The 25,472-nt window shown below is 35.5% G+C and overlaps 1 protein-coding gene across 3 annotated transcripts in view; it reads right to left on the bottom strand.

Moving 5' to 3' along the window:
- Positions 1–25,472, bottom strand: part of msps (msps cytoskeleton-associated protein 5) — a 55,316-nt gene that overhangs the window by 21,605 nt on the left and 8,239 nt on the right. For all 3 annotated transcript variants that reach the window (XM_088259993.1, XM_088259992.1, XM_088259994.1), the window contains exons 5-23: positions 24,471–24,712; positions 23,527–23,721; positions 21,624–21,804; positions 20,191–20,324; positions 19,394–19,505; positions 16,115–16,273; positions 15,054–15,261; positions 13,146–13,367; positions 12,579–12,807; positions 10,433–10,609; positions 8,642–8,861; positions 7,497–7,676; positions 6,642–6,811; positions 5,589–5,750; positions 5,236–5,365; positions 5,007–5,124; positions 3,752–3,989; positions 2,671–2,806; positions 666–859 (exon numbers count right to left, since the gene is read on the bottom strand). In XM_088259993.1, coding sequence (XP_088116119.1) covers positions 666–859; positions 2,671–2,806; positions 3,752–3,989; positions 5,007–5,124; positions 5,236–5,365; positions 5,589–5,750; positions 6,642–6,811; positions 7,497–7,676; positions 8,642–8,861; positions 10,433–10,609; positions 12,579–12,807; positions 13,146–13,367; positions 15,054–15,261; positions 16,115–16,273; positions 19,394–19,505; positions 20,191–20,324; positions 21,624–21,804; positions 23,527–23,721; positions 24,471–24,712 — 3,407 coding nt within the window. The remainder of the gene's footprint in view (positions 1–665; positions 860–2,670; positions 2,807–3,751; positions 3,990–5,006; positions 5,125–5,235; positions 5,366–5,588; positions 5,751–6,641; positions 6,812–7,496; positions 7,677–8,641; positions 8,862–10,432; positions 10,610–12,578; positions 12,808–13,145; positions 13,368–15,053; positions 15,262–16,114; positions 16,274–19,393; positions 19,506–20,190; positions 20,325–21,623; positions 21,805–23,526; positions 23,722–24,470; positions 24,713–25,472) is intronic.

Below are 25,472 nucleotides of genomic sequence, written 5' to 3'. Positions count from 1 at the left end.
ATATTTCAAAATTGCACATTTATATGTGTAATGAGAAAAGAGCAACCAACAACAATAAAAAAAACTGTCAAAATTAACAAATTCATTAACTGCTTTTATTTTGTGTTATAACAAAAAATACAAATTACTTTAAAAACATCTCTGCATATAACTCTATACATGAAACATTATTATTTGAAGTAAATTGAATGATCATTCAAACAACTCGCTAATTAATACGATTTTGATCTAGGCATATTTTATGTAGACACACAATATCATTTTTCATAATACAATTTTGCATGAGTTAAACAATAGTTATTATGTACATCTTTCCTGTTGTTTGGTTGGCAGCAACTGTTTCACAAGTGAGACACGAATATGACTCCTATTAACACATTGTTTGCGGGCGGTTTTTTCATAAACCCCGACCCTAATTATACTCGGACAGTCTGCCGCCCGACCCCCAGTATACTAATCACAAGTAACCACAAATCCAACCCAACTGTTCCATGTTTCTTAGTGTCTCTCAGGCTCTACTAAAAGTAATCAAATAGAATGCTTATAAGCGTCTCGCACTCTTAACAACAGTATGTAAAAGACGCCATTAAACGTTTCCCGCAAACAATGTTTTAAGAATTGAATGAATGTTTATTTTGAATAATGTTTAGTTTTGTATCTCTCACCTGTCCAATCATCTTGTAGACCTTCTCCCCTTCGAGGAAGTAGGCTTGCACGACGCAGTTGAGAGCGCCATTTCGCACCGAGTTGTCCCGGTCAGATATCTGTCGGGCTATTTCCTTCAGGGCCGCTGCGGGCGAGGGTCCGCATATGCTGACTCCGTAGCTCTCAATCAACAGCCCGAGGACCTCCAGGCATTCTGCAAGGAAACCGGTTTATAACGAGACACGTAGTTTGATTAAATCGATGTTTGAATTGATTAAAGTATAGCTTCATCTCAGGGGACTCTAGAGATAGGACTGTTCATTTTTCAGAACCCGATTGGGATGATACTCCTTACTTTTTTTGGTTTATATTTCTACCCGATTGTCCACCTCTGTAGTGTAATGGTCAGCACGCTCGGCTACCGTTCTGGAGGTCCCGGGTTGGATTCCCAGGGGAGGGTCAAATAAATATAAGTGATTTTTTCACTCTAATAATATTACCCTGGACTGGTACCTGAAGCGGAGGGCTGATTAGCCTTTCCTTTATGAGTTAACAATCAAGATAAAACTGCGTTTATATGAAACAGTGCCCTATGCACCATTGGAGTGCGGATATGTCAAATGTATTAGAAGCTAGAAATACGCAACAAAATTTATGCACTGATTGGCGTTATAAGATTTAAATTATTGGATCGTAATGCTCAATTTTTTTTAACTGGTATAGAAATTATGTATTATGTAAATAGTGTGGCAATATTTCACATTTGTACATAAAAACAATACCAGAATGTAGACTTTTTTACATTATTTGGGGATAAAAATAATTTTGTGGTATGGATTATTTTCAATGGGCTGATATACATAGTGTAGCATTAGTTCATGAGATATTTGTACAAAAAAAGTTTTATTCAGTATTTTATTTTATTTCATATTGTTTCTATTAAGCAGGTTTTTATTTTTAAGACACAAAACGAAATGGGATAGCAAAAATAAATCTTTAACACCATATTTAACTACATATTACAGAACTATCATAATCTTACCACACTTATTCAAAGAATAGTATAATGTACAAAAATATTTTTACTTCACAATTTACACAAAAACAACTGGAATATCAGTAGCAATAAAATACACAATTCTACTACTACGTAAAAAACTTTTTCACATATACTTCATGAACTAAACACGTTATTGTTTTATGCTGAAGATAACAAATAATAAAGAGGAATTATAAGCATTATGTGAATCGATAACCTGAAAATTGATTGGACATTACTAATTTCTACCTACGACACCAACACTTAAAATAAAAATAAATATGTCAACAATAATAATACACTACCTACCTACTATTATAAAAAATAATCTTTACAATACAATATACCTATGAACGAATTCACAAAGCTTGTTAAAATTCAACCTTGTAACCAAAAGTCCATATAAAAAATAAATATATTAAGCAAATCTACACTCTAAAATTGTATAGTAAAAAAGTTGGTTTTAAATATTTTTTTTTTATTCTGAAAAATGATGAGTGAAATTCCATATATTATTTGAAAATTCTTAATCTCAATTCATTACAAAAATATAAAATAAAATAAGAAATAATAATAAATGTCATTCTTTCTTTTAACATCTCAACATGAAGAAGAATATGAAATTCTAGGCATTTACAGGGCTTACGACCATCATAGGCTGGTTTTAGTGATTAATTTACACACGTGATCACTTAAACCAGCCTAAAACGGTCGTAAGCCCTGTACCCAGACTTCCATATTCTTCTTCATCTATGTTGCGAAGTCAAAAAATATAATGCAAAAAATAACTCCTAATTGGAAATAATCCACATTCGTGAACAAGTATTTGGACACACTCAAAATGTTGTAATAATAAATTAACTCAAGCAATATTTTCCTCTATCGACACTTTGGAGACCAGTACAGGGCGTTTTATGTCTTTTGATTTGTTCACAAGTAAATAATATCTGGTGCTCCTTTAAATAGTGAAGTGAATTCCAGCTCACCCGTTCTCTGTCTGGCGTTCTTGGACTTAAGTCCCTCCATCAGGTAACCAAACAGCTTGGTCACCGAGTAGACCACACAAATCTGCTTCAGAAGTGCTTTCACCCCGTTCCTGACTGTGTCCTTGGGGTCACCGACCTGGAAGACAAAACAATGGTGTCATTTCTCTTAACCCTACACCACGGGACTTGTTTCAGTATACCTTAATACGGTACTATCGCAAAATGTACAACAATTAGAAAAACTCGCATGTTATTAAAAACATTTTAAAATAAATGCAACATATATAAAGTATCTGTAAAAAAACTAAGATAATGCCAGTTGTCACTGCATTCTTTACATGTAGCTCACTCCTTTCAACAACGTCATATATCAAAAATCGTCAATTTTCAGTTGTGCATGTTTTCAGAATGCCCAAAAAATGCACTTTATCCCAGCAAAAGCGGCATATTTTAAACTTAATATTTACCAGCTACAGGGCAGAAAGTGTTGTTTTTGCATTTTGGAGAAAAGGTATTGTTATTATTTTTTAAAATATACTAAATATTTTTCAAATAGAGAAAAAACATTCTGGTTTTACCTAAAAAAATCTGTTGCACAGTAAAAAGTTCAATACGTGGCTTGGTATTTATTTTAAATACATTTTATTATATTTTTAAACATTAAAAACGATTTCCTGAAAAATCAGCTTTTTTGATTTATGACATTTTTTAAAGGAGTAAGCGATGTGTTGCCTTGGTGCTCCCCAAAGATTGGATGTCCATTGTGAATTTTATGAATGAATTTTCCTGAAATCTAGTAAAATGTCCCGTAAACCCATAAAATTCACAAAAATACTTCATGTAATATATTTTGGTAAACTGGGTTTGACAAAATCCAATAATAATAAAATGCCTTTTTTATTCAGTATATAAAAAAGAGGTAGTTAAAAAAAATACTGGCATAAATTGCAGGATGCGTTTGAATAGAAATGGGATTTAGATTTTTTATCGGAAAAACATAAATGAATGTTTCAAATTTGCTAACCTAAAAATATGAAGTATTTTTTTCTAAATTTGGTTCCAAGTTTTCTCGTCGACTCACCTTCAACACCAGGTAGGGTATAAAGCAGCTGGCTTCGTACTCGGCCATATGGTAGTCCTCGTTGATCAGATAGTTGAACACCACATTCAGGTATTCCAGCCCCTTGAGGAGCACCGACGGGTTGGTATCGAAGAAGCGCAGCGTCAGCCACTTGAAGATCAAGTCCAGGTTGGCAACGAGCGCCGGGCCGTTGTCGGCCAGATCCTCAATGAGGGACTCGATGGCCTTGATGTGATATCTAAAATAAATCACAAAAATCGCTCATGTCACTAAACAAAAATATCTTCACAACATTTTGAGTGTGTCCAAATACTTATTCACAAAATCTGGATTATCTCCGATTACAGGAGTTATTTTCATATTATTTTACTCAAAATGTTGTAAATAAATTATCTGGTGAAATTATAAGCTTAAATAATAAAAATTAAAATGATATTTTCTGGCGTTTCTCATGTGTGTGATTATAATCCAGGATTCAGACCTCACATACTAATAAAAGAGTTTCTGCTTAATAAAAGGCTTCTTTTTATCTCACCAATAGATGTCTCTAGTGAAGTTCTAGTGATTCAAGAAAAATGTTTCAAAATTGGTTCATATATATAAAACTACCAAGATTTTGAGTAGTGTGGTTGTCAATAATGGGTAGAATTGGTGAATGTTACACGTGTGTAAAGTGATCACTTAAACCAGCCTATGACGGTCGACAGCCCCGTAAATGCCCAGACTTCCATATTCTTCTTCATCTTTGATGAGATGTCAAAAAATAATAATCAAAAATATCTTAATTTATTTGTGGTTTCCCTGACAAACATCAAAAATTGTAAAGAAAATGTAAAAATTTACTACACTCTTTTTGTTTAGTATTAATTTTATGCAGAAACGTTGCTAAATAATGCAGCACTTCTTCTGTTCGCGTCATGTGAGGTCCCTCCGACGTCAACTATCACTTGAGAGTAATTGTCCTTGTCTCGGGCAGCACTTAACAGCGCCTCGACGAGTCTGATCCCCATTCAATCTCGTATATTCCGGAGCCAGGAGATCTGTCTTCTGCCCACACCTTGTCAACCTTCTATTTCCCTTTTTATGATTAGGTGCAATAGCTCTTACTAGTATCCTCTAAGCACGTGACTTTTTTTCTTGGTCTTTTAAAAAATGTCAAATTAAGGTTTCACTGTATACAAATGCCTTTTTGCCAATTAATCCAAAGATCAATTGGGAATTGAAGTGTAGGCAGATAAGATAATATTTAGTATACCTGAAGTCGGCGTGGAACATATTGGCGACAAGAGACTTGTTCAAGCCGGCCGTGGTCATCTGGTCCTTCAGCAAATCGAAGAATTCCTCACGCGGGGTGAGGAAATTCCATTTAAGAACTACAATCAAAATAAGTCCTCAATTAAACAGATTGCTGGTGACAAGGCAAATCATATTGGCAAAGATCCATCTCATTTTCTTCATATTCAAGTATTATATCAATTATTTACCTTTTAATTTTTGGTCGTCGATAATTCTCTGGTGTTTGATGTTGTTAATGGAGAGTAGGGGTACAAAGGCCTCCGCATCATCGTCCTTCTTGGAACGAGCGGAAGATGCAGAAGCTGACTTCACTATCCCCTGAAATATTTTCAACATTATTCAACCACATCAGACTGCAGTGCAGGCACTAAAACGCAGTAAGCCTTCTGAAAAGGCACGCAAAGAGCTTTAACAAACGAGTATATGAATTTTGCATGCATGGTGCGGAATCAGTTTTTTTTAAATCAAAGAAAAATAAAAATTATCAATCTCGGTTACCACACTCTAGGAGAGTGACATCGTAACAGATGAGGACATTTACCTTGGCTGGTTTAGCTTGGCCGGGCTTGGCGGCCTGCTGCGCCTTGGCCTGCGCCCCCCCGGACTTGATGGCCTTGGAATCCGCGGCCTTAGGCAGCGGCTGCACCGGCATGTTGGGGCGGGCCTTCTCGATGGCTGCCTGGACCACACTCTTGGAACCCGGCTGGGGAATCAAACCGACATATGAGAGATTTATTGAAACCCCCCCCCCAAGAGAATAATTTGTGAATATTTAGCAATACGGTAGAAATTGTCACAAAAATTTTATGGGTTTTTTTAACAATAAAATAAAACTTAGTAGACTCAAAAAATCAGTGTTTGATTTAACATTTACCCACCCTACCTTCGGGTTATTTTTAGGCATATTTTTTTATAAACAAGTAAAAAAAAATCACAAGTCACAAAATACAGGTATGAAACCTGACAAAAATTTGTCAGTGTATCCGGTACGCATTGAATATTTTTGGAACGGATGTCTTTTCTCGTGCGCGTAGGTCAATGGTGAAGAAAAACCGCGCGTATCACGTACGTAAGTATGTGTACGGCGGTTAATGCATAAATACGGTAGAACCCGGGAAATCTAAACTCATTGGACCTGTGGTCTGTACGGATTTCGAAAAGTTAAGATTTGTAAAAAAAATTGTAATAAAGTACATACAAAGTACTTTACACTACAGAAGTTATGTTGTACACGCCTTTTACATTCCAGTCAATAACTTTTTACATTTCAATCTAATATAACAATACTTGAGTAGCAATACAGGTACAGTACTGTATACTTTATTAACTTTTCAATATTTTTTAAACAAAATTTGGCAAAGAAGTTTGTAATTTTATTTATTATTTTTATGTAATTTCTATCTTTACAACAATTTTGTGAGAATTTTTTTTTTCATGTAAAAAGAACCCACTCCCCAGAGAAAGGTCCGGCGGACATCAATTATTATAAGGTTAAGAAATCTTTCTTCACTCTTGCCATTAAAACAGATAAGATGTGTTAATAACATTTTTCTGCAAAATCATGAATAGACATTGCTCCGATCGAGCGACTTACCTTGAGTTTCTCAGCCTGGCGCACCATAGCCTCGGGGCCTAGATGCATCATGAAGCCCAGCACCGCCTCGCTGGCCCCCTTCCTGACGTCCAGCCCGCGATCTTCCAGCGCCGAGTACAGCAGCGGCACGCACACCGACAGCTCCTCGCGGGGGATGGACTTCATCGGGGCTACACAGTCACCAAAACACCATTTGTCAACCATTCTTAGGTTTCTGTTATGAGTTATCGTATTCACAGCACAACCCGTGCCTTGTGAATGGCAAATCTTATTAGAAACCCATCTTGTTACTTGTATTAACCACTTAATACTCAGGTTGTTTTTTTATGAAAATAGAACTAAAAATGTCTGGTTATTTTATTTTTTATTTAGAAGAGAAGCAAAAATAATGTAAAAAAATTAACCTAACACACTATGGATCGGAAAGATATTTCTATCCATTCGGTCGATTGATGCTTAAGGACAGGAAGGGTATTTTTACCTTCTCATTCCAAAGTCAAAGTCAGAAAAGAAAAAATTACATATTTTATGTTTTTATATCAATATTATGTACCAATCTCTTTGTCGAGGTCTTAAACACCCGTCCGAAATGTGCCAATATTAAAAAAAAAAACAATAAATAACAAATCTAACTACATATAAGAATTATAAAAATATCATTCAAATCAAAATTGTTTATTTATTGAAGAATCCAATAATTTATATTAAAAAGTTCCGAGCTCAGTTCAGCTGTCTATCTTATTATAACACAAACTTGTTGAAACACGCGAGCAGCGATAAGACACATGCCGTCCACAAACACTGCTCGTACAAAAGCATCAAGCGGTTGAAATGTTGAATAGAAATTAGGTTTACCATTGGGCAACTTCTCAGAGAGCCAGGACCACAGTTCTGCCCTTAGAATGGGCCCGCCAGACTTAAGGGCGTCGAAGACAATTTCCCCTTCGAATATGGAAGGCACTCCGCACTGCGCCGTCCACACGTTGATGCACTGCAGAGCTGCGGCACGGATCCAAGTCTTGGAGTCGCCGAGACCTTTGGACAAACAAATTTATTGATAATTTTCTCATTCAGCTTTAGACATAAGCGACACTTGATAAACTTCTTAAAAGTGAAACTGAAGAAAATAATTCTATGGAAACAAAAAATAAAAACAAATTTGATGGATTGATATCAACAGTTAAGTTCATCTCGATATTAACCACTAGGTTTGTATGAAAACATTTAAAGTAAAAAAAGGTTCAACCGATATAACTAAGTCTTATCTACAAAACTTAATTGAAAAAAAATATATTACAGTTACCCAAAATGGAAATGTAAAACTATAATCTTTATTTTTAAATTGCAGTGTACTGTAATAGTGAGTAATTAAAATTCAGGAAAATCTTTTAGCGTTTCCAGTAATAATTTGGAGCGAGATGAAGGTAAAATTAGTTTACGTTATTGCAAAAAACAATAATCAATTCCTTGCATTGTAAGATTAAACATTTCATAAACACATGATTGTCGAAAATCATCCAACCATTTTGTAAAAAATTTTAATGTTGTTTTTGTGCTTGGCAACTCGAAATTAGTAAACATGAGCCATTTCCATGTTTAAGTCTTTTGTGCCATGCAATATTTTTGACACTTTTAGTGCATGTCACCCAGCACTTTCAGAAAGTATGCATTGTCCGGTATTTTTAATATTTTCAGTTGATTTCGTGTAGCGACTTGGCCTTTTTGTTTAACCTGTTAACCGGGCAGGACGCATAAATACGTCAAACGCAAACAATATCCGGTACTGGAAGGACATATGAATACGTCCTTGAAACATATGTTTATTATATTATATTTATGGACGTATATTTATCGAACAACAAAGGTATTAGTCATCCATACATGTCTCGACATGAATTAAAGACACGGAGTAAATCAGTATTTGCGCCCGTTACAAGTTGCGTAATTGGACAGCGGACCGCCCGGTTAACAGGTTATGCTCTGCCGAACGCAAAGGTTACCTTGGAAAATCCCTGGGAACAGCGCCCTGATGTGCTGCTTAGCCTTGGGCCCGATGGCGGTGGCGAGGATCTCGCAGACCTGCAGCGTCAGCTGGGCTATCTTGGAGTTGGAGTCCACCAGCCGAGGGGCCAGAGCGGCCGGTAGCTCGCCCACGCTCGGCTTCACCAGCTGAGCCTCGTTCAGGATGTTTCGGACCTTCTCCAGCGCCTCGTTCCTCACCTGACGAGAAGGACAATCATGTACTTATTTGTATAACTGATACATTAAGAGAACTAGAAATACAAAATCTTCACCATGTTCATGGTAAAAATTTATTTATTTTGCTGGCAACCCCAAGCAGGCGCTGTGGCATAGTTGGGTAGATGCTCGACTGCGAAACTGGCATCGCGGGTTCGATTCCCACCAATTGCAAAATGAATTCAAGAAAGATTTATTTTCAATTGGTCTGGGTTTTTGTAATGTATTTTTCACATTTACCTTCCCTATGCTTACTATCCTACCTTTGCGAGTTATTCCTTTTTTTAAAATAATAAATAAAAAAAAATTAAATTAAATAAAAATTAAAAATTAAAATATTTCTGATATTTACTGTCCGCCTCTGTGGTGTAATGGTTAGCGTGTTTAGCTACCGTGCTAGAGGTCCCGGGTTCGATTCTCAGGGGGAAGGGTGAAAATAAATATTGGCGATTTAACACTGTAATATTTATTTAATATTACCCTGGACTAGTCCCTGAAGCGCAGGAGTGATCACCTTGCCTTCATGTAAGTAAAAAACAAAATAAAACACTGTGTCAATACGATGCAGTGCCCTATGCACCATCGGGCGCTGATAAGGGTTAGAAGAAGAAGATATTTATCAGTTTTCATGTTTGAAGCACAAGACTGATCACACTGCCTTCATGTTATTTTGTGAATAAGTGTGTGAAGAAGAAACATAGTTTACTAATGTAATAATTAAAAAGCAATTTAATAATAAACAATAAAATATTCATTTATTATGACAAGGAAAAGTCTATTTTTTAATTTACAATACTAATTATTAAGAAAAGGTTTTACAATAAATACTTGTTGATTTAAAAAAAGAAAGCATTTCCATTTACAAGCTGATACACAGCAGTATTTTTTTTAGTTTTTTTTTTATTCATTTAATATATTTACATTTATTATAACATAATACATTTGAATCATTTATACATATGGAGAACCTTTATATTTTGATTCGCTGTGCCTCTCCATAAAAGAGACTGTGCTCTTGTGCTTGGAGAGGGACTTACACTTGTGGTTTAATGTTTTTAATAAAAGATAATAGTTTTTTTTGTATATTTTTTCAAGATTTAAATGTATAGAGCTTTAATTTTTTATTTTTAAGTATTTTTATATCATCTATTTTTTTTATTTCTTTAGGGAGTTTATTGAAATGTTTGATTGCCAAATATTTGAAGTTTTGCTGAAATTGCTTGGTGTTGCATTTTGGAGTAGAAAAATCGTTTGAGAATCTTGATGATGAATTTTTTGTTAAATTTAAATAGTTGTCACCCTTTAGTATTTGAAAAACTGCGGATTTTTTATAAATGGATTCTATATTTGGGACTTGAATTTTTTTAAATAATAATTTTGTTGGAAATATGTTTTTTTTTTCAAGATTTAATCATGGTTTTCTGTACTATTTTCACTGAAATGTTTTTTTTGTCACCATAACAAAAGGAGTGAATTGAACCAGTAATTTTTTTAACACAATTTTACTTTGAAACTGACAGCTCCGACTATTTGTTGACATGACAGATACATACCTTCCAATTCTTGTCGTTCATCTCCTGGACGAGCGCTTCGGTGATCTGCGGCGCTATGTCCACCCTCGGCCTCACGTCGTTGGTGGAGGCGCCCGGAGGTGACGAGTCCTCCGCACCGTAGTCGTCGTCCACCATGTTGTCCTCGAGCTCGTCACCCATGGACCCCTTGCTTGCGGACTAGGACAAGTACATCTGATATAATTATTATTTTCATTCACCTCATCAAAAAAGATTTATAATATGTTGTGATTTTTTTTTAAATGTCAGTTCAAATTGAAGTGTGATTGAGGAAGATAAATATTTGACGTATTGAGTTGTAAGCAGTGCCATAATATATCTAAATAAATTATCATTTATTATTACCTCCTTAAGTATGCAACCCTACCAACTAAAAAAACAGCTATATGAGGAAAACTCGTTACGTTTGCAAACAATGTAACAAAGAACCATTATTCCTAGTGTTTTCAAGATTTCTATTCAAGCATATAAAATCTGTCGAATGTTTTTCGCAGATACTTTGTGGCACATTTTATAAACTTTATAAAATAAAACAACTTTGTTTTAACCACTATTTAATTGGTACACTTTTTCCAACCGGTTTTGACAAGAACCTTGTCATCATTAGGGTTTATGTACTAATTCTAAAACATCGAAATACTCATGCTTTTATTGAGCATTGCGCAGCAACATTTAAGAGTATTTTTTTCGTTTTTTAAATCACATTTTTTAAAATCACATTTTCATATGGTGTACAGAGTGCGTGGAAGTTTTTGGTATCGTAAGGGAAGGGTAATTATCTATAACCTAACTATAAGTATTTCAACGTTTTAGAATTAATACATAAACCCTGATGATGACAAGGTTCTTGTCGAAACCGGTTGGAATAAGTGTACCAATAAAAAGTGGTTAAAACAAAGTTGTTTTATTTTATAAATACATTTTATTTTACCAATAGATGTAATTTACAAACATTACCATAAAAAAATTACAAATACATATGCTTCCTCAAATAAAAATAAGCCTCATATGAGGCCCTATAAAATTCCTAAAAAATTAAAATATAAATTGCTTCCGTGTTTATTCCCTACTAATTCATTCTGCACTGGCCTCATTTAAAGGAAGAAAGGAAGAAATTATCCAATGATTTTATATGAATATTATGTATCAATCTCTTTGTTAAGGTCTTAACTATATGTACATAATTATCAAATCCCGTTGCCAGTGGTCTGAAGGCGTAAAAAATATCCGTCTGAAATGTGTTAATGAGAAATGGCAAAAATTAATTAATTTAATGACCTCTGTGGCGATGAATTACGTCATTGCCACTTTGGACATTGGTTTAATTTGATCGTGTCGGAGCTGAAAGAAAAATCAGTACCTTGCTCGTGCCCCAATCAAAATTCAAACATTTTCCGTTAATGAAAAATGACAAAAGTTAGTTACTTATATGACCTCTGTGGCGATGAGTTGTGTTATCGCTACTTTGGACATTGGTTTAGCTTACAACATTTTGAGTGTGTCCAAATACTTGTTCACAAATCTGGATTATCTCCAATTAAAGGAGGTATTTCATATTATTTTTTGGCATCTCATCAAAGATGAAGAAGAATATGGAATTCTTGGCATTTACGGAGCTGACGACCCCTAAATAAAAATATTTTAAAAGAGTTTCTGCTCAATAAAAAACTTATTTTCATCTCACCAATAGATGTCTCTAGTGAAGTTCTAGTGATTCAAGAACAATGTTTCAAAATTAGTTCATATATATATATATATAGAACTTCCAATAATTTGAGTAGTGTGGTTGTCAATAATGGGTAGAATTGGTGAATGTTACACGTGTGTAAAGTGATCGCTTAAACCAGCCTATGACGGTCGTCAGCCCCGTAAATGCCCAGACTTCCATATTCTTCTTCATCTTTGATAAGATGTCAAAAAATAATATTGGTTTAATTTGATCGGTCTCCAAGCTGAAAGAGAAGTCAGTACCTTGCTCATGCCCCAGTCAAAATTCAAACATTTTCTGTTAATGACAAATGACAAAAGTTAGTTACTTCTATGACCTCTGTGGCGATGAATTATGTTATCGCTACTTTGGACATTGGTTTAGTTTGATTGGTCTCCAAGCTGAAAGAGAAGTCAGTACCTTGCTCATGCCCCGGACGGGCGTGGGCGCCTCCTCGTCCTGGAGGCGGTCCAGCTCTTGCTGGATCTGCTGGCGGATGGCGGGCTTCTCCCCGTCCAGGAAAACGGAGAGCGCCGGCCCCATGTACAGGTGCAGCACTCCGAGGAAACTGACGGCGGCTCCGCGCACTGCCGGGTTGTTCACCGACAGCGCCTTCTTGACGTGGACCAGAACCACTTTTGTGTTGAACCTGCGAGACGTTCAATACATCAGAATGTGCAACTTTTAATAAAACTTACTCGCTCAGAGGATAAAATGATTTTTTGTTGTACTTAATTTTATGGGCATTAAGGGCACAACTGATTAGGTGGGACTGGCAACACTGCTTTTCTCTCCCCACTTACTTTCCACTCTTCTTTTCCTGTCCCCACAGTAAGAATGCAGATAGTACCCGACGGAGCATTGATATTGGCAATAAGCTGCTAATTTTTCCAATTTTTAATATGAACTATGCACTGCAAATCCTCAGATACTGTTTGGAAAGAAAAAGTCAATGGACCAATCACTAAGTATGTAAAGGGATCTCACGTTAGTCCGAAGTCTCGGAGGGCCCCCGCAAGCCAGGAGAAGATCTCGGTCTGCACGCGGGGGCTCTTCTGCTTGTCCAGGGCGTACTCCAGGCCCTGGGAGGCCACGTACTCCAGCCGGCATGCCTCCGCCAGCCCCGTGAGCGCCTCCGCGGCCGCCCCCGAGCATTTGGGGTCCGACAGCTTTTCCACTATGTCTGGCAGTATGCAGTCCACACATGTGCTGGAAGGATAACACCAATATAAGTAATGTGAATCATTTCAACGATCCTTACATTACGAAAATGACGCTAGACAAATTACCCGAAATTATTGATATCATTATCATAATAACTTTGTTTAAAAAAAAACTGAATTTTGCTAATACAAAATTTTAAGTATTTCTAGAGTTTTAGTCCTCACAATTTAGAATTAATGATCTTTTATTGTTTTATGCTATAAGTCACTTCTAAGCAGTTTGTGTGATGAGGAGTGACCCTTTTACCATATGAGCATAATTCACCTTTTGAAAACATATTTTTCAGTTGATTTAATTTTTTTTGTTAATAAATCAAATCATTTAACTTTTTGGCATTAATGAGAGTTTAGTTTGGAAAAATCATTAAAGAAACCAGAACTTTTTTAACCCTTAATTAGTCGCATGGGGTCAAAGCAATTTTGCATAAAAAAATTAAGCATTTTCTGCTTCGCATTTGATATTTGGTTAATGTTATTTCTTTTAAGTATGATAAAATCAATAAAGCACTTTAATAATAAGCAAGTTTTATTATCTTATATCCTTTCAAGAACGTCATAAATAAAAAAACTTGATTTTTCTGGAGAACGTTTTTAAAGTTTAAATACAATGTTTTAAAAATAAATATCATGCCACTCATTGAACATTTTACTGTGAAACAGATCTTTTTAGGTGAAACCAGAAGGTTTTTTCTCCATTCGAAAAATATTTAGGATATTCAAAAAAAATATTAAACGATACCTTTTCTTTAAAATGCAAAAACAACACTTTCTGCCTTGTAGCGGGTAAATATTAAGTTAAAAATATGCCGCTTTTGCTGAGATACAGTTCATTTTTTGAGCATTCCGAAAACATGCACAACTGATAATTGACAATTTTTTATTTATGACGTTCTTGAAAGGAGTGAGCGATATATTTAATAAATAATAAGCAGTTATGTATTTTCTTTGTGCGAGTAATCAAGGGTTAATATTTAAAAATTAAAATTCACAAGATTTTATTGTGCTTGCATTCTTCTTCTGGCACCCAAATGGTGCAGTTTTAACTCGATCGCAAGACGATCAGTCATGCGCTAGATTTCTCTACAGATGACGTAAGTGAATAAGCTCAGAATGAACAACATGAATTGGAGGAGGGATAGTGATTGGAGGGATGTAGGAAAAGGAAACAACCCGATTTATCAAATGAACAGAAATAAATAACATAAGACTATAATTTTTTGACATCTCATCAAAGATGAAGAAGAATATGGAAGTCTGGGCATTTGAGGGGCTGACGACCGTCATAGGCTTAAGTGGTCACTTTACACACGTGTAACGTTCACAAATTCTACCCATTATTGACAACCACACTACTTAAATTCTTGGAAGTTCTATATATGTGAACCAACTTTGAAACATTATTCTTGAATCACTAGAACTTCACTAGAGACATCTATTGGAGAGATGAAAAGAAGCTTTTTACTGAGCAGAAACTCTTTTATTAGCATGTGAGGTCCGAATCCTGGATTATAATCACGCACATGAGAAACGCCAGAAAATACCATTTTCATTTTTATTATTAAGCTTATAATTTGACCAGATAATATGAAAACAACTCCTGTAATTGGAGATAATCCAGATTTTGTGAACAAGTATTTGGACACACTCAAAATGTTGTTAACATAAGACTTACATAGAGACGGGGAATTTCTCCGTAACGGCCTTGACCGCTTCCAGCTTTATTTTGAGGGCCTGGAAGTTGGTGTCCTTCAAGCCGGGCTTCTTGTTGAGGATCTTCACGAGCAGCTGGGCGCTCACTTCCGAGGGGTTGAGGTCGCTCAGGGCGTGCTTGAAGCCTTCCACCCCCTCGATCCTCATCTTCCAGTTGGCGTCTGATAGAGCTGGAACGAGAACACCGTTAGTATGCCAATTCTTTTAATAAATTTAATGATGGTTTTTAACGTAAAGAAAAACAACCGAAGTATTGGTACAAAAAAAAACAGAAAAACAACCAAAGTGTTGGTACAATAAAACCAAAGTATTAATACAACAAAAAAAAACATCCCTTAACGTCATTTGTCACCAATCTGACATTTAACTAAATCAGGAATTATTTCATACCGTAAAGATAAAACTGCATGTAAACTATCGTTGCACTATATTCAGCGAACAAAACAAAAAAAAACCCTCTCGAGTCTTGAAGATAATTAAAAAAAATTATAATTGACCTGAAATACATTTTTTTATAGACTTTTTTATAGATTTTTATATTGAATATTATACTTTATAGAATTAATATTTTTAAATATTTTAATAGACAATATACATTTTTTATATTCACATACACCTTTTAAATTGCACACATACCATAAAAAATTGAGAAATGAAAATCCATTTTTTGTATTTTAGGGTGGGGACTGATCGGAGCCATTTCGTTGTAACTTAACATGTTACGATGCGAGCATTCATATAGTCAGTACAGCGAGCCGAGCGCTCCATCCATAGTAGGATGCTCGCTGATGCTCGCCGCGAACGATGTTACGACGAAATCCTCCGGTCAGTCCCTACCATTACATTTCCCCATCTTTTCTTGCATTCCATTTTAAAATGTAAAAAAAGGGTTCTATTGTATTCATATTTCATGTTTTTTTATAAACATAATTTGTTTCTCACTGTTTTAGATAGTAAATAATATAAAGAAACATAATCATTTTAAATGGATGAAGGCACGATACAATAATGCAGATGTCTTACCGCTGAGTACAGAAGATTCCAACAACTCCTCGGCCCTGGAGTCCACTTCATCCGGAGACAGTTCCCTCTCTGGGATATCTCGAGGAGGAGCAGCTTTGGCAGCCGCTTTAGCCGGTGCGCCTGGTTTCTTCGCCGCTGCGGGCTTTTTAGCTGCACCGGCTAAGAAATAATAAAAGTAAAATCATCTGCATAAATACAAAAGAATCTTTAGGGTCAAAATAATATAATAGTCAGCGGGTTAAAAAAACTAAGAATACTGTCTAACACATTGACTTTTTAGAATTCCGGTCTAAAAAGCTTTGGATTTGCTAACATTCATCAATAAATCACTTTCCTTGCACACATTATACATTTTTGTCACCAGCGTCTGCAAGTCTTCACTGCTATCGGCAAGAAGAACAGCATCGTCAGCATACAAAAGGCAACAGACAGTCAAATTATTCATTCTAGCTCCGTCATTTAAATCTTTTAGTTCTTTCATACAATTAACAAATAATGATATCATAGAAAAGCATAATTAAAACAGTTAAATCAGTAATTTATCGATAGGATAATAATAAGAAAATCTGGCCAGAAGACAGATTTCCTAGCTGCGGAATATACAAGATTGGACAGGAATCAGAACAGTTGAGGCGCTGTTTACAGCTGCCCGAGAGAAGGACAATTACTCTCGAGTGATACTCAAAAAAACAAAAAGCATAATTAGAACAGTTAAATCAGTAATTTATTGATAGGATAATAATAAGGAAATCTGGCCAGAAGACAGATTTCCTAGCTGCGGAATAAACAAGATTGGACAGGAATCAGAACAGTTGAGGCGCTGTTTACAGATGCCCGAGAGAAGGACAATTACTCTTGAGTGATAGTCAACATCGGTGGGGACCTGACATGCCACACAAAGAAGAAGAAATTGGTACAGTAGAATCGCGATATAAGTAATCGCGATATATCGAAAAATGACGTATATCGAAAAAAAAAACCGAATTTATTCCCTAAAACTAATTTTTCATACAAAAATGCATTTATATAACGAAATCCCGTTATTATGTATAACAAAATCACTTTTGTCCCGTACGAAAAAGTGCCAATACATTTAAGTAAATTTATAACAAATAAAAAATGTTATGATAAAAATATTTCAAAGCTGCGCCGCCACGGCGCCGCGCTGAAATAAAAAATGTTAAGATAAAATTATTCAAGCCGCGCCGCCGCACCATATGCAGATGGTGTTATGGCGATTTATAAAAGTAATTCAATACAATATCCCATCAGCATGAGTAATTAGTAATTAGAGTCAATGAGTCAGTGAAATGATTTACTTTAGCAATAATAATTCTTTAGTTGTGTCGCCTACTTTCAAAATCCGCTAGATCCAGTTTTATAAGATTTTAAAATAAATACTCTATCGGAATGCCAGTTGTGGTTTTTATTGTTCAAAATTTTTAAATACTTGAAAACCCCGCTAAAAAATACTTAAAAACAGCGTTGTATTTCAAATTCCTGAAACTTGCCTTCTGACCCATATCGGTCAATCAGAGAGCGGAGATAGGTCAAAAGTTAAGATGACGTCATTATCGATTTGTGTCTCGTGTTTTTTGAGTACTGAAAAACTTTCCAAAAAAATGGGAAAATTCTCTATTTTAAAATATTTTATATAAAGATAGACAAATCTTTGAAACATAAATGTTATCCGGAGAATTTGGATTTTTTTTGTAAAATCGACTTATATGGATCTGGCGGATTTTTAAAGTAGGCGACGTAGTTATAATCTCTCTTCTTATTTCAATGAAATTATTTCTGTAGGCCATAAAAATTCTCAAGTATATTCTCTCCCATAATCAGTCCACCTGCTTATCTCAATGGTAGACAATAATAATTCTCAAATTACAATCTATCTTTTTATCTCAATGAAATGATTCTGTTGACAATAATAATCCTCAAATTGCATCCGTCTTTTATCTACATCGTAAGGGCATTTGTCCACTACACGGAATAATTTTACCGTCCGTCCGACACGTCAGTTTGCATTTTAAAATGACGATTTTACGATCGAATTTACGCGCAACGTGTTCACGCACCGATCAAGAGCTCCGATCCGAAGAAAGATGGACAAAAGCACAAGCCAATCGTCATTTTAAAACGCTAACTGACGTGCCGGACAGTAAAATTACACGGAATTTCGGGTAGTGGACAAGCGCCCTAAGTGGGGCATAGTGTCGGGTAAGACAATCTGCACACTATTGGACTAGCGGAGTAACGTGTTACGACGTACGACATGCACGCATACTTACAAAGCACGCCACACGCGCAAACACAGAAACGTTTGTGTATTTTTACGATTTTATGTTAGGATTTGATTCCCGATTTTTTTACAAATTATTTATTTCCGTCGCTGCAAATGAATGACATTATGAATAACATTTACCAGACCCAACATTACAAAATTGTTTTATTTAAACTTTAAATATGGCCAATAAAAGCAACTAGGAATATTAAATATGACGGACAATTTGGACAAATACGAATTTGTCCGTTTTATACGGATTTTGAAGGAATAAAGAGATCAAACGGAATTTGAAGAATTATAACGGAATTTTAACGGATTTTAGGAAATTTTTAGCGACGGCGAAAAAAAATTCATCGCGTAAATTTTGGAAAAAAAATTTTTTTCGCCGTCTCGTAATTTCGCAATTTCGTAATTTCGCAATCTCAATATCGAAAACTACTCTTTGACGTCTGACAACACTGGCCGTCAGTAGCGCGCAAGCCGTTCTCGTTCTCGGCTTTGGCGGCTACTTGTGATATTATTATTATTATTATATTTGATGTTATTATTCTCCTTTTTAGATACATATTTACCAGACCCAACATTACAAAATTGTTATATTTCAACTTTAAATATGGCCAGTAAAAGCAACTATGAATATTTACGTTTTTCCTGTTTTAAAATCACATCCTCATATTGTGTACAAAATACATACGAGTATCATCGATTCCCGCGGCACTTTTATCACCGTAAGGTTAATAAGAAAACTAGTGAAAATATGTAGATATTCAGTTCCCTATGGCCCCCTTCCTCCTTTGTTTGCAGAACTTGCGATCTTTTTGAAAAGCCGCGCAACATTTTTTGCAACGGCGCGCAACATACACATACTAAGTATGATTTAAAAAAAATTCGTTATATGTGGGAATTCGTTATTACGAATTAATATTTTTTGGTCCCTTGGATTTCGTTATATCGCGATTCTACTGTAATATAATTGTAAAGCAACTAACTACCTGTGGTTGGCCTTTTCACGGCCTTGGGTTGAGTGGATCCGCCTTTGGCGGCGGGGGCAGTCTTTGGCCGGGCTTCTTTCTTCGGTCCCACCACTTTCACAACTATGACAGCCTAAAATAATACAAAGAACACATTTAACCCTTTCAGGACAACTGGTTACAGCTGCTAACTACAAATTAAAAATAAATTGTCTAAGTTCCTACAGGTTTCTAGTTAAAACCATAGTGCAATATGCGTTGCCTATGTAACAGAAATAGTGCTTGTATAGATTTTGGTATCATTGTCTTGGAGCTTATTTCCGACTATTTATTGTGGCGATGTGCACATGTCGGGATATTTATAGGTTATCTGTATCTTAGATTATCAATTTTGTAAGGTTATTGAACGAAATAAACAAAATGACAAGTGATTTATAGTCATAATGATATTAAAAATAAATAGTGTTATATATATTACCTCATATTTCAAGAATAAATGCTTTTATTTATACTTTATAAAACATGGTCTTCGTTGCTAACTACCAGGCACACAATGTGTATCTTTAATTTTGTTGAGGGATAAATATTGTATCAATCTATGTGCACAATTTTCAGTAAATTTTCAGTTGCTGTATACACTTATTTGTAAATAATTTCTAGAAATAAAAATGTGTTAAGTAAAATATTTTTAATTCTGTCCTCAAAGGGTTAACTGCTAAAATCTCAATAATGTGATACGGTTTTTAAACAACTACCAATCATTATGTAGGACTCTTTGGGTAATGATTTCTGGCTGATATTGTGCGAGAGAAACGAACCTTTTCACAGCACTCTTGAATCTTCTGCTCCTTCAAGTTGTCCAGTTTTCCGATGAACGGAGAGATGTTCTTCTCTCCGACAAGTTTCATGGCCGTTCCGAGCGCTTCGGCCGCCTGGTCCCTCACCACAGGATCTACAAAGGAAATTTATGAAAATATGTTATTGATTTTTTTTTCTTTTACCCCTATCTACCAGATGGTGCATATTGAGGGCAGTATCAACTGGATCACCAACTACACAAGGTCAAGATGATCAATCCTGCGCTCCAAATACTCAACATATGGGAGTGAAATATATTTTTGGGAGATTTTGATGGGATGTAGATGATGCAAGATAAGGAATCTAAGATGAAGGACATCATAGAACACTGCTATATAGGAATGGAAGTGGAAGAGGAACAGTACATAGGAAAAGGAAAATATCAGCAATGGATGTTCCTGGTTGCTTACCCCCGTCATACTAGTTTGAGTCATACTAAGACAGCGTCGGCATAGATTGTTTCACATTCCTATACACAGGACCAACCTGCCGATGGTTATGCCTGTAGGAAGAGCTACCGCTATGTTGAACAATATCACATTGGATATTGATCTGTTCCATGTGTCCGAAGGAGTTTTCCAAAGCGGGATTCTTCTACACATATAACAAGAGTCTTCTTGCTTACTTTTTAATTTGTTTTTTAATGTATACGCCTTAAATGTTACATTGTAATGTATATATTAATTATTGAATAAATTGAATTGAATTGAATTTAGTAATTTGGGTAATTTGGACAATGCTAATACATGGGGCTTAAAGAATTGCGGAACAAAAGTGGAACTGGATAAGTCAAGTGACACGTATGTCTGCTGGTAGATGGACGAAGAAGGTGCTTGACTGAAGGCCTACAACCGGACGCAGAAGGGTGGATAAGCGCCAGACAACATGTTCCGATGACATTAAAAAAGTGGCGGGCCTGCACTGGAAGAGAGTCGCGTCCGACAGAGAACTGTGAAAGTCCAAGAGGGAGGACTTTGTTCAATACTGGACACAAGAAGAAGGCTGAAGTAAGCAAGTAATATGTACGAGCAGTTGCGTGCACAGGGAATTAATTAGGGTAGGCAGTAGAGGTAGGTAGTAAAGTAAGCTAGGTACTATTTACTAGGGTAGGCCGTAGAGGTAGGAAGTAAGGTAAGCTGGTACTACTTAGTAAGATAGGGTAGGTATTGGTTGCGCTTTTATATGTCACACGGTTAAGTTAGGATAGGCACTGATTCTCTGCCTATATGAAAGGCACGCCCTTGTGTAGAGTACCCTGAGGAACTATAATCACATAAATTAAGACTACACTACCATAATATGAGTAGAGTAGCTGTCATTTTAGTGAAAAGTCTAGATATGCAAGTCAACAAGGAAAAATCCTATTCATTCTTGGAGAGTGTTGCTGCATTACCTGCACTTTCCAGCACTTTGAGCAACGCCCCGACATAGGTCTTGATCAGCTTCTTGGTGAGAGCCGCGGGCTGCGTGTTGGAGAAGGCTCGCGAGAGGAACGAGGCGGTCTCTGCCTTCACCGAAGGGTTCTTGTTGTTGAGCGCTTCCACTACGTCCTCCGCTATAGCTTCTATGGTTGTCTGCAAAATATCACTTTGCATTAGTCAATCAGAAAAGACCTGTGATGCGCCATATGACCTCTGCTATATTCGCAGAAATAGAGTGAGAACCTTATATTTAAATTAAAATATTCCAATACACACTAAAAGCTAGGAAGAGTATACCCTCTAAGAAGTAAGCGATAACAGCACTGGATAAAAATATCGTAGTGTTAAAATTTATTCACTATTGATAACTAACTAACTAACCATCACGCCGCTTCTCTGCAGGAGTAGGCAGAGAGAATAGAACGCCACACCACTCTGTCTTTGCAAACATTCTTCGCCTCTTCCACGTTCATGCATCTCCTCATACATACCCGCCAATTGTTACGACTCCTAACCTGACCACTTTCAAATCACTATTGATGAAAATACATAAAAGATGTTTTTATTCGGCTTTGTCTGCAATTTTGTTTTGAGTAGTCGAAAAGTAGAGGTATGAATTATAAGAAATTTTGTAAAAATACAGTTGCCATTTTCATAAAATATATCCCACTAAAGCGTAAATGTATATAGTACCTACTCTCATGATAAATAGGTACTACATACATTATCATTTTGAACATTAGTCTTTTAAGATTATACGCCGATGTCTCAGTGCCTAACAGTGTTTATTCTATTTAATACCAAAATGTTGAACAATCAAGTCTCAAAACATTAATTTAAGTGTATTTAATACGGGATATTTATATTAACACGTTATGGATGGGAAAGGTACTCGTTCTGTAGATTAATGCTAAAAAACAGCTATTGGAGGAAAACTCGTTACGTTTGCAAACGATGTAACAAAGAACTGTTATTCCTAGAGTGTTTTGAAGATTTCTATTCAAGCATATAAAATCTGTTTATTTCTTTTATCATTATCATTTGTTCAGTAAGTTGTAACATTTTTCATATTCATTGCACTGTTTTGTCATATTGGAATAAAGAAATATATTTTATTTTACCAATAAATGTAATTTACAAACATTATCCTAAAAAAAATTACAAATACATATGCTTCCTCAAATAAAAATAAGCCTCATATGAGGCCCTTCTAAAATTCCTAAAAAAAAAAAACAAAGTCAGAAAAGAAAGAATCACATATCGCTCACTCCTTTCAAGAACGTCATAAATCAAAAAACTTGATTTTTCAGGAGAACGTTTTTTATGTTTAAAAATATAATACAATGTATTAAAAATAAATATCAAGCCACTTTTTGAACTTTTTACTGTGCAACAGATCTTTTAAGGTAAAACCTGAAGGTTTTTTCTCCATTTGAAAAATATTAAGGATATTTAAAAAAAATTATTAAACAATACCTTTTCTTCAAAATGCAAAAACAACACTTTCTGCCCTGTAATAGGTAAATATTAAGTTAAAAATATGCCGCTTTTGCGGGGATAAAGTACATTTTCTGGGCATTCCGAAAATATGCACAACTGAAAACTGACGATTTTTGATTTATGACGTTCTTGGAAGGAGTGAGCGATATGTAATGTTTTAATATGAATATTTTGTACCAATCTCTTTGTTAATATCTTAACTTTATGTAAATAATTATCAAATCTAGTCGCCAGCGTTCCGCAGGCATAAAAAACACCCATCAATGTGTTAAAGAAGGTTGTAAATACATGTGTTGATCTAGAAATTCCAGTTTTATAAAAACTAATATGAAAACTAAATTCCAACTATAAAATAATTTATAAAAACCGACTTACACATTGGTACATGATGTCCATGGCTTCCCTGAGTGCCGTGACGACGTTGGGTTTCTTCTCTTTGAATTTTTCCAAAGCGCACGGAATCAGTGCTGTTGTGTAGGTACCGAATTTCTTCTTCAGGCCGGAGGCCAAGAGCGCCACACACTTACCGGCCAGCGCTACCAGCAGGACATTGGAATCTTTGCCGATAACCTAGAAAATGACATATCACAAAATTAAAGAATGTCGCGATACATTCAGGGAAGTTTTCAAAGCAAATCAAAACAGGTTAGGACCTCTAATTAGTTGACCATTCAATTATTTTCATTTATTTTAATGCTCTCGAGAAATACAACAATGCACAATGTTCAACAATGGATAGGATGATAAACTTTACACACAATGTACCAAGTGATCTTTATAAAATGAATAAAGTGCAAAATTTGTGTTTAACCACTTTAATTTTTGGCCGTATTATTCAAACCGTTTTCACCAAATACCTTCTTAAAATCGGTTGGAATAATAGCACTAAAAATAAAAGTGTTAAAAGTTAAAAACAATGTTTGCGTTTTAAGGTTTATAAAATGTAACAAAGTATCTTCTTCTAACCCTTATCCACACCCAATAGTGCATAGGGCACTGCATAGTATAGAAGCAGTGTTTTCTTGATCGTTAAATACACACAGGAAAGGTGATCAGCCTTCCGCTTCAGGTACCAGTCCAGGGTCATATTAAATAAATATTAGACTGAAAAATCACTAATATTTATTTTGACCCTCTTGGGAATTGAGCCCGGGACCTTCAGCATGGTAACCTAGCGCGCTATCTACTACACTAAGAAGACGACAAAAGAAAACAAAGTATCAGCAAAAGCGAACACTTGAGCCAATGGAGAGGTTGTAAGCCCTGTAAAAGGTCAGACTTTGCACTATTAAGACATATAATATATCTTTAAAGTGTACCTTTTTGAGCGCCCTGACCACATCACCGTAGTCTCCGGATTCGAGCTTGGGCGCCCCCTTGAGTAGAGTCTCCAGCGCGTCCAGCGCCTCCTTCCTCTCCTGCCACTTCTTGGCCTCCAGCTTCTCGTAGAAGTCCTTGGGCAGCTTGCTGAGGATGTCCACCGGGTCCAGGAGCTCGTACGGATCCACGTCTGCGTCACGACCGCCGTCTTCTTCGTCCTCGTTCTCCTCATCTTCACCATCTAACGAAAGGAAAAAGAAAATTGTGAAACAAGATATGGACCATTCACTTTATACACTGTGTAATGTTCACCAATGTAAACTATTACAAGTTGTATTTAAACAACCTGATATTTACAGAACCTGAGAGATGGAACCGTCATTTATTGTGAACTAAGTAAAGTAATTTTTAAATTATTTTTTTGACATCTCATCAAAGATGAAGAAGAATATGGAAGTCTGGGCATTTATGCCCAGACTTCCATATTCTTCTTCATCTTTGATGAGATGTCAAAAAAATAATTTGAAAATAACTCCTGTAATTGGAGATAATCTAGATTTTGTGAACAAGTATTTGGACACACTCAAAATGTTGTAAAGTAATTTTTATTAAGAAGATGCTATGTCTCTGTTAAGAAATATATATAGATATATGTATATAGCCTCAGAGGTTAAATCCAATACATAAGTGCAATAAAATAATGAAAAATATATTGTTAATAAATAATGGAAATCACGTTTTATACAATCAATCTTTAATTATTAATTAATGAGTTAAAGTTAATAATTATTAAGTAGAGTTTAATGAACTCATAAATATTAATAGTATACAATTCACACAAGCTAGTATGTGTTTGGATGGTCCTCCCTTGAGCGTCTTAGCCCTTAGTCTACTCCTATAGTTTTTTTTTCTTTTCAAAAATGTTAATAAAATTAGTATATAACCACTCACCGAGATTTTTACGTCTACCGGTTTCGAGACGTACCCGTCTCTTCGTCAGG

Source organism: Brachycentrus maculatus, unplaced genomic scaffold (genome assembly GCF_059751285.1).
Source record: "Brachycentrus maculatus isolate JH-2025_06_01 unplaced genomic scaffold, ASM5975128v1 h1tg000122l, whole genome shotgun sequence".
Taxonomy (NCBI): domain Eukaryota; kingdom Metazoa; phylum Arthropoda; class Insecta; order Trichoptera; family Brachycentridae; genus Brachycentrus; species Brachycentrus maculatus.
This window is presented reverse-complemented; position numbering and strand designations above follow the sequence as displayed.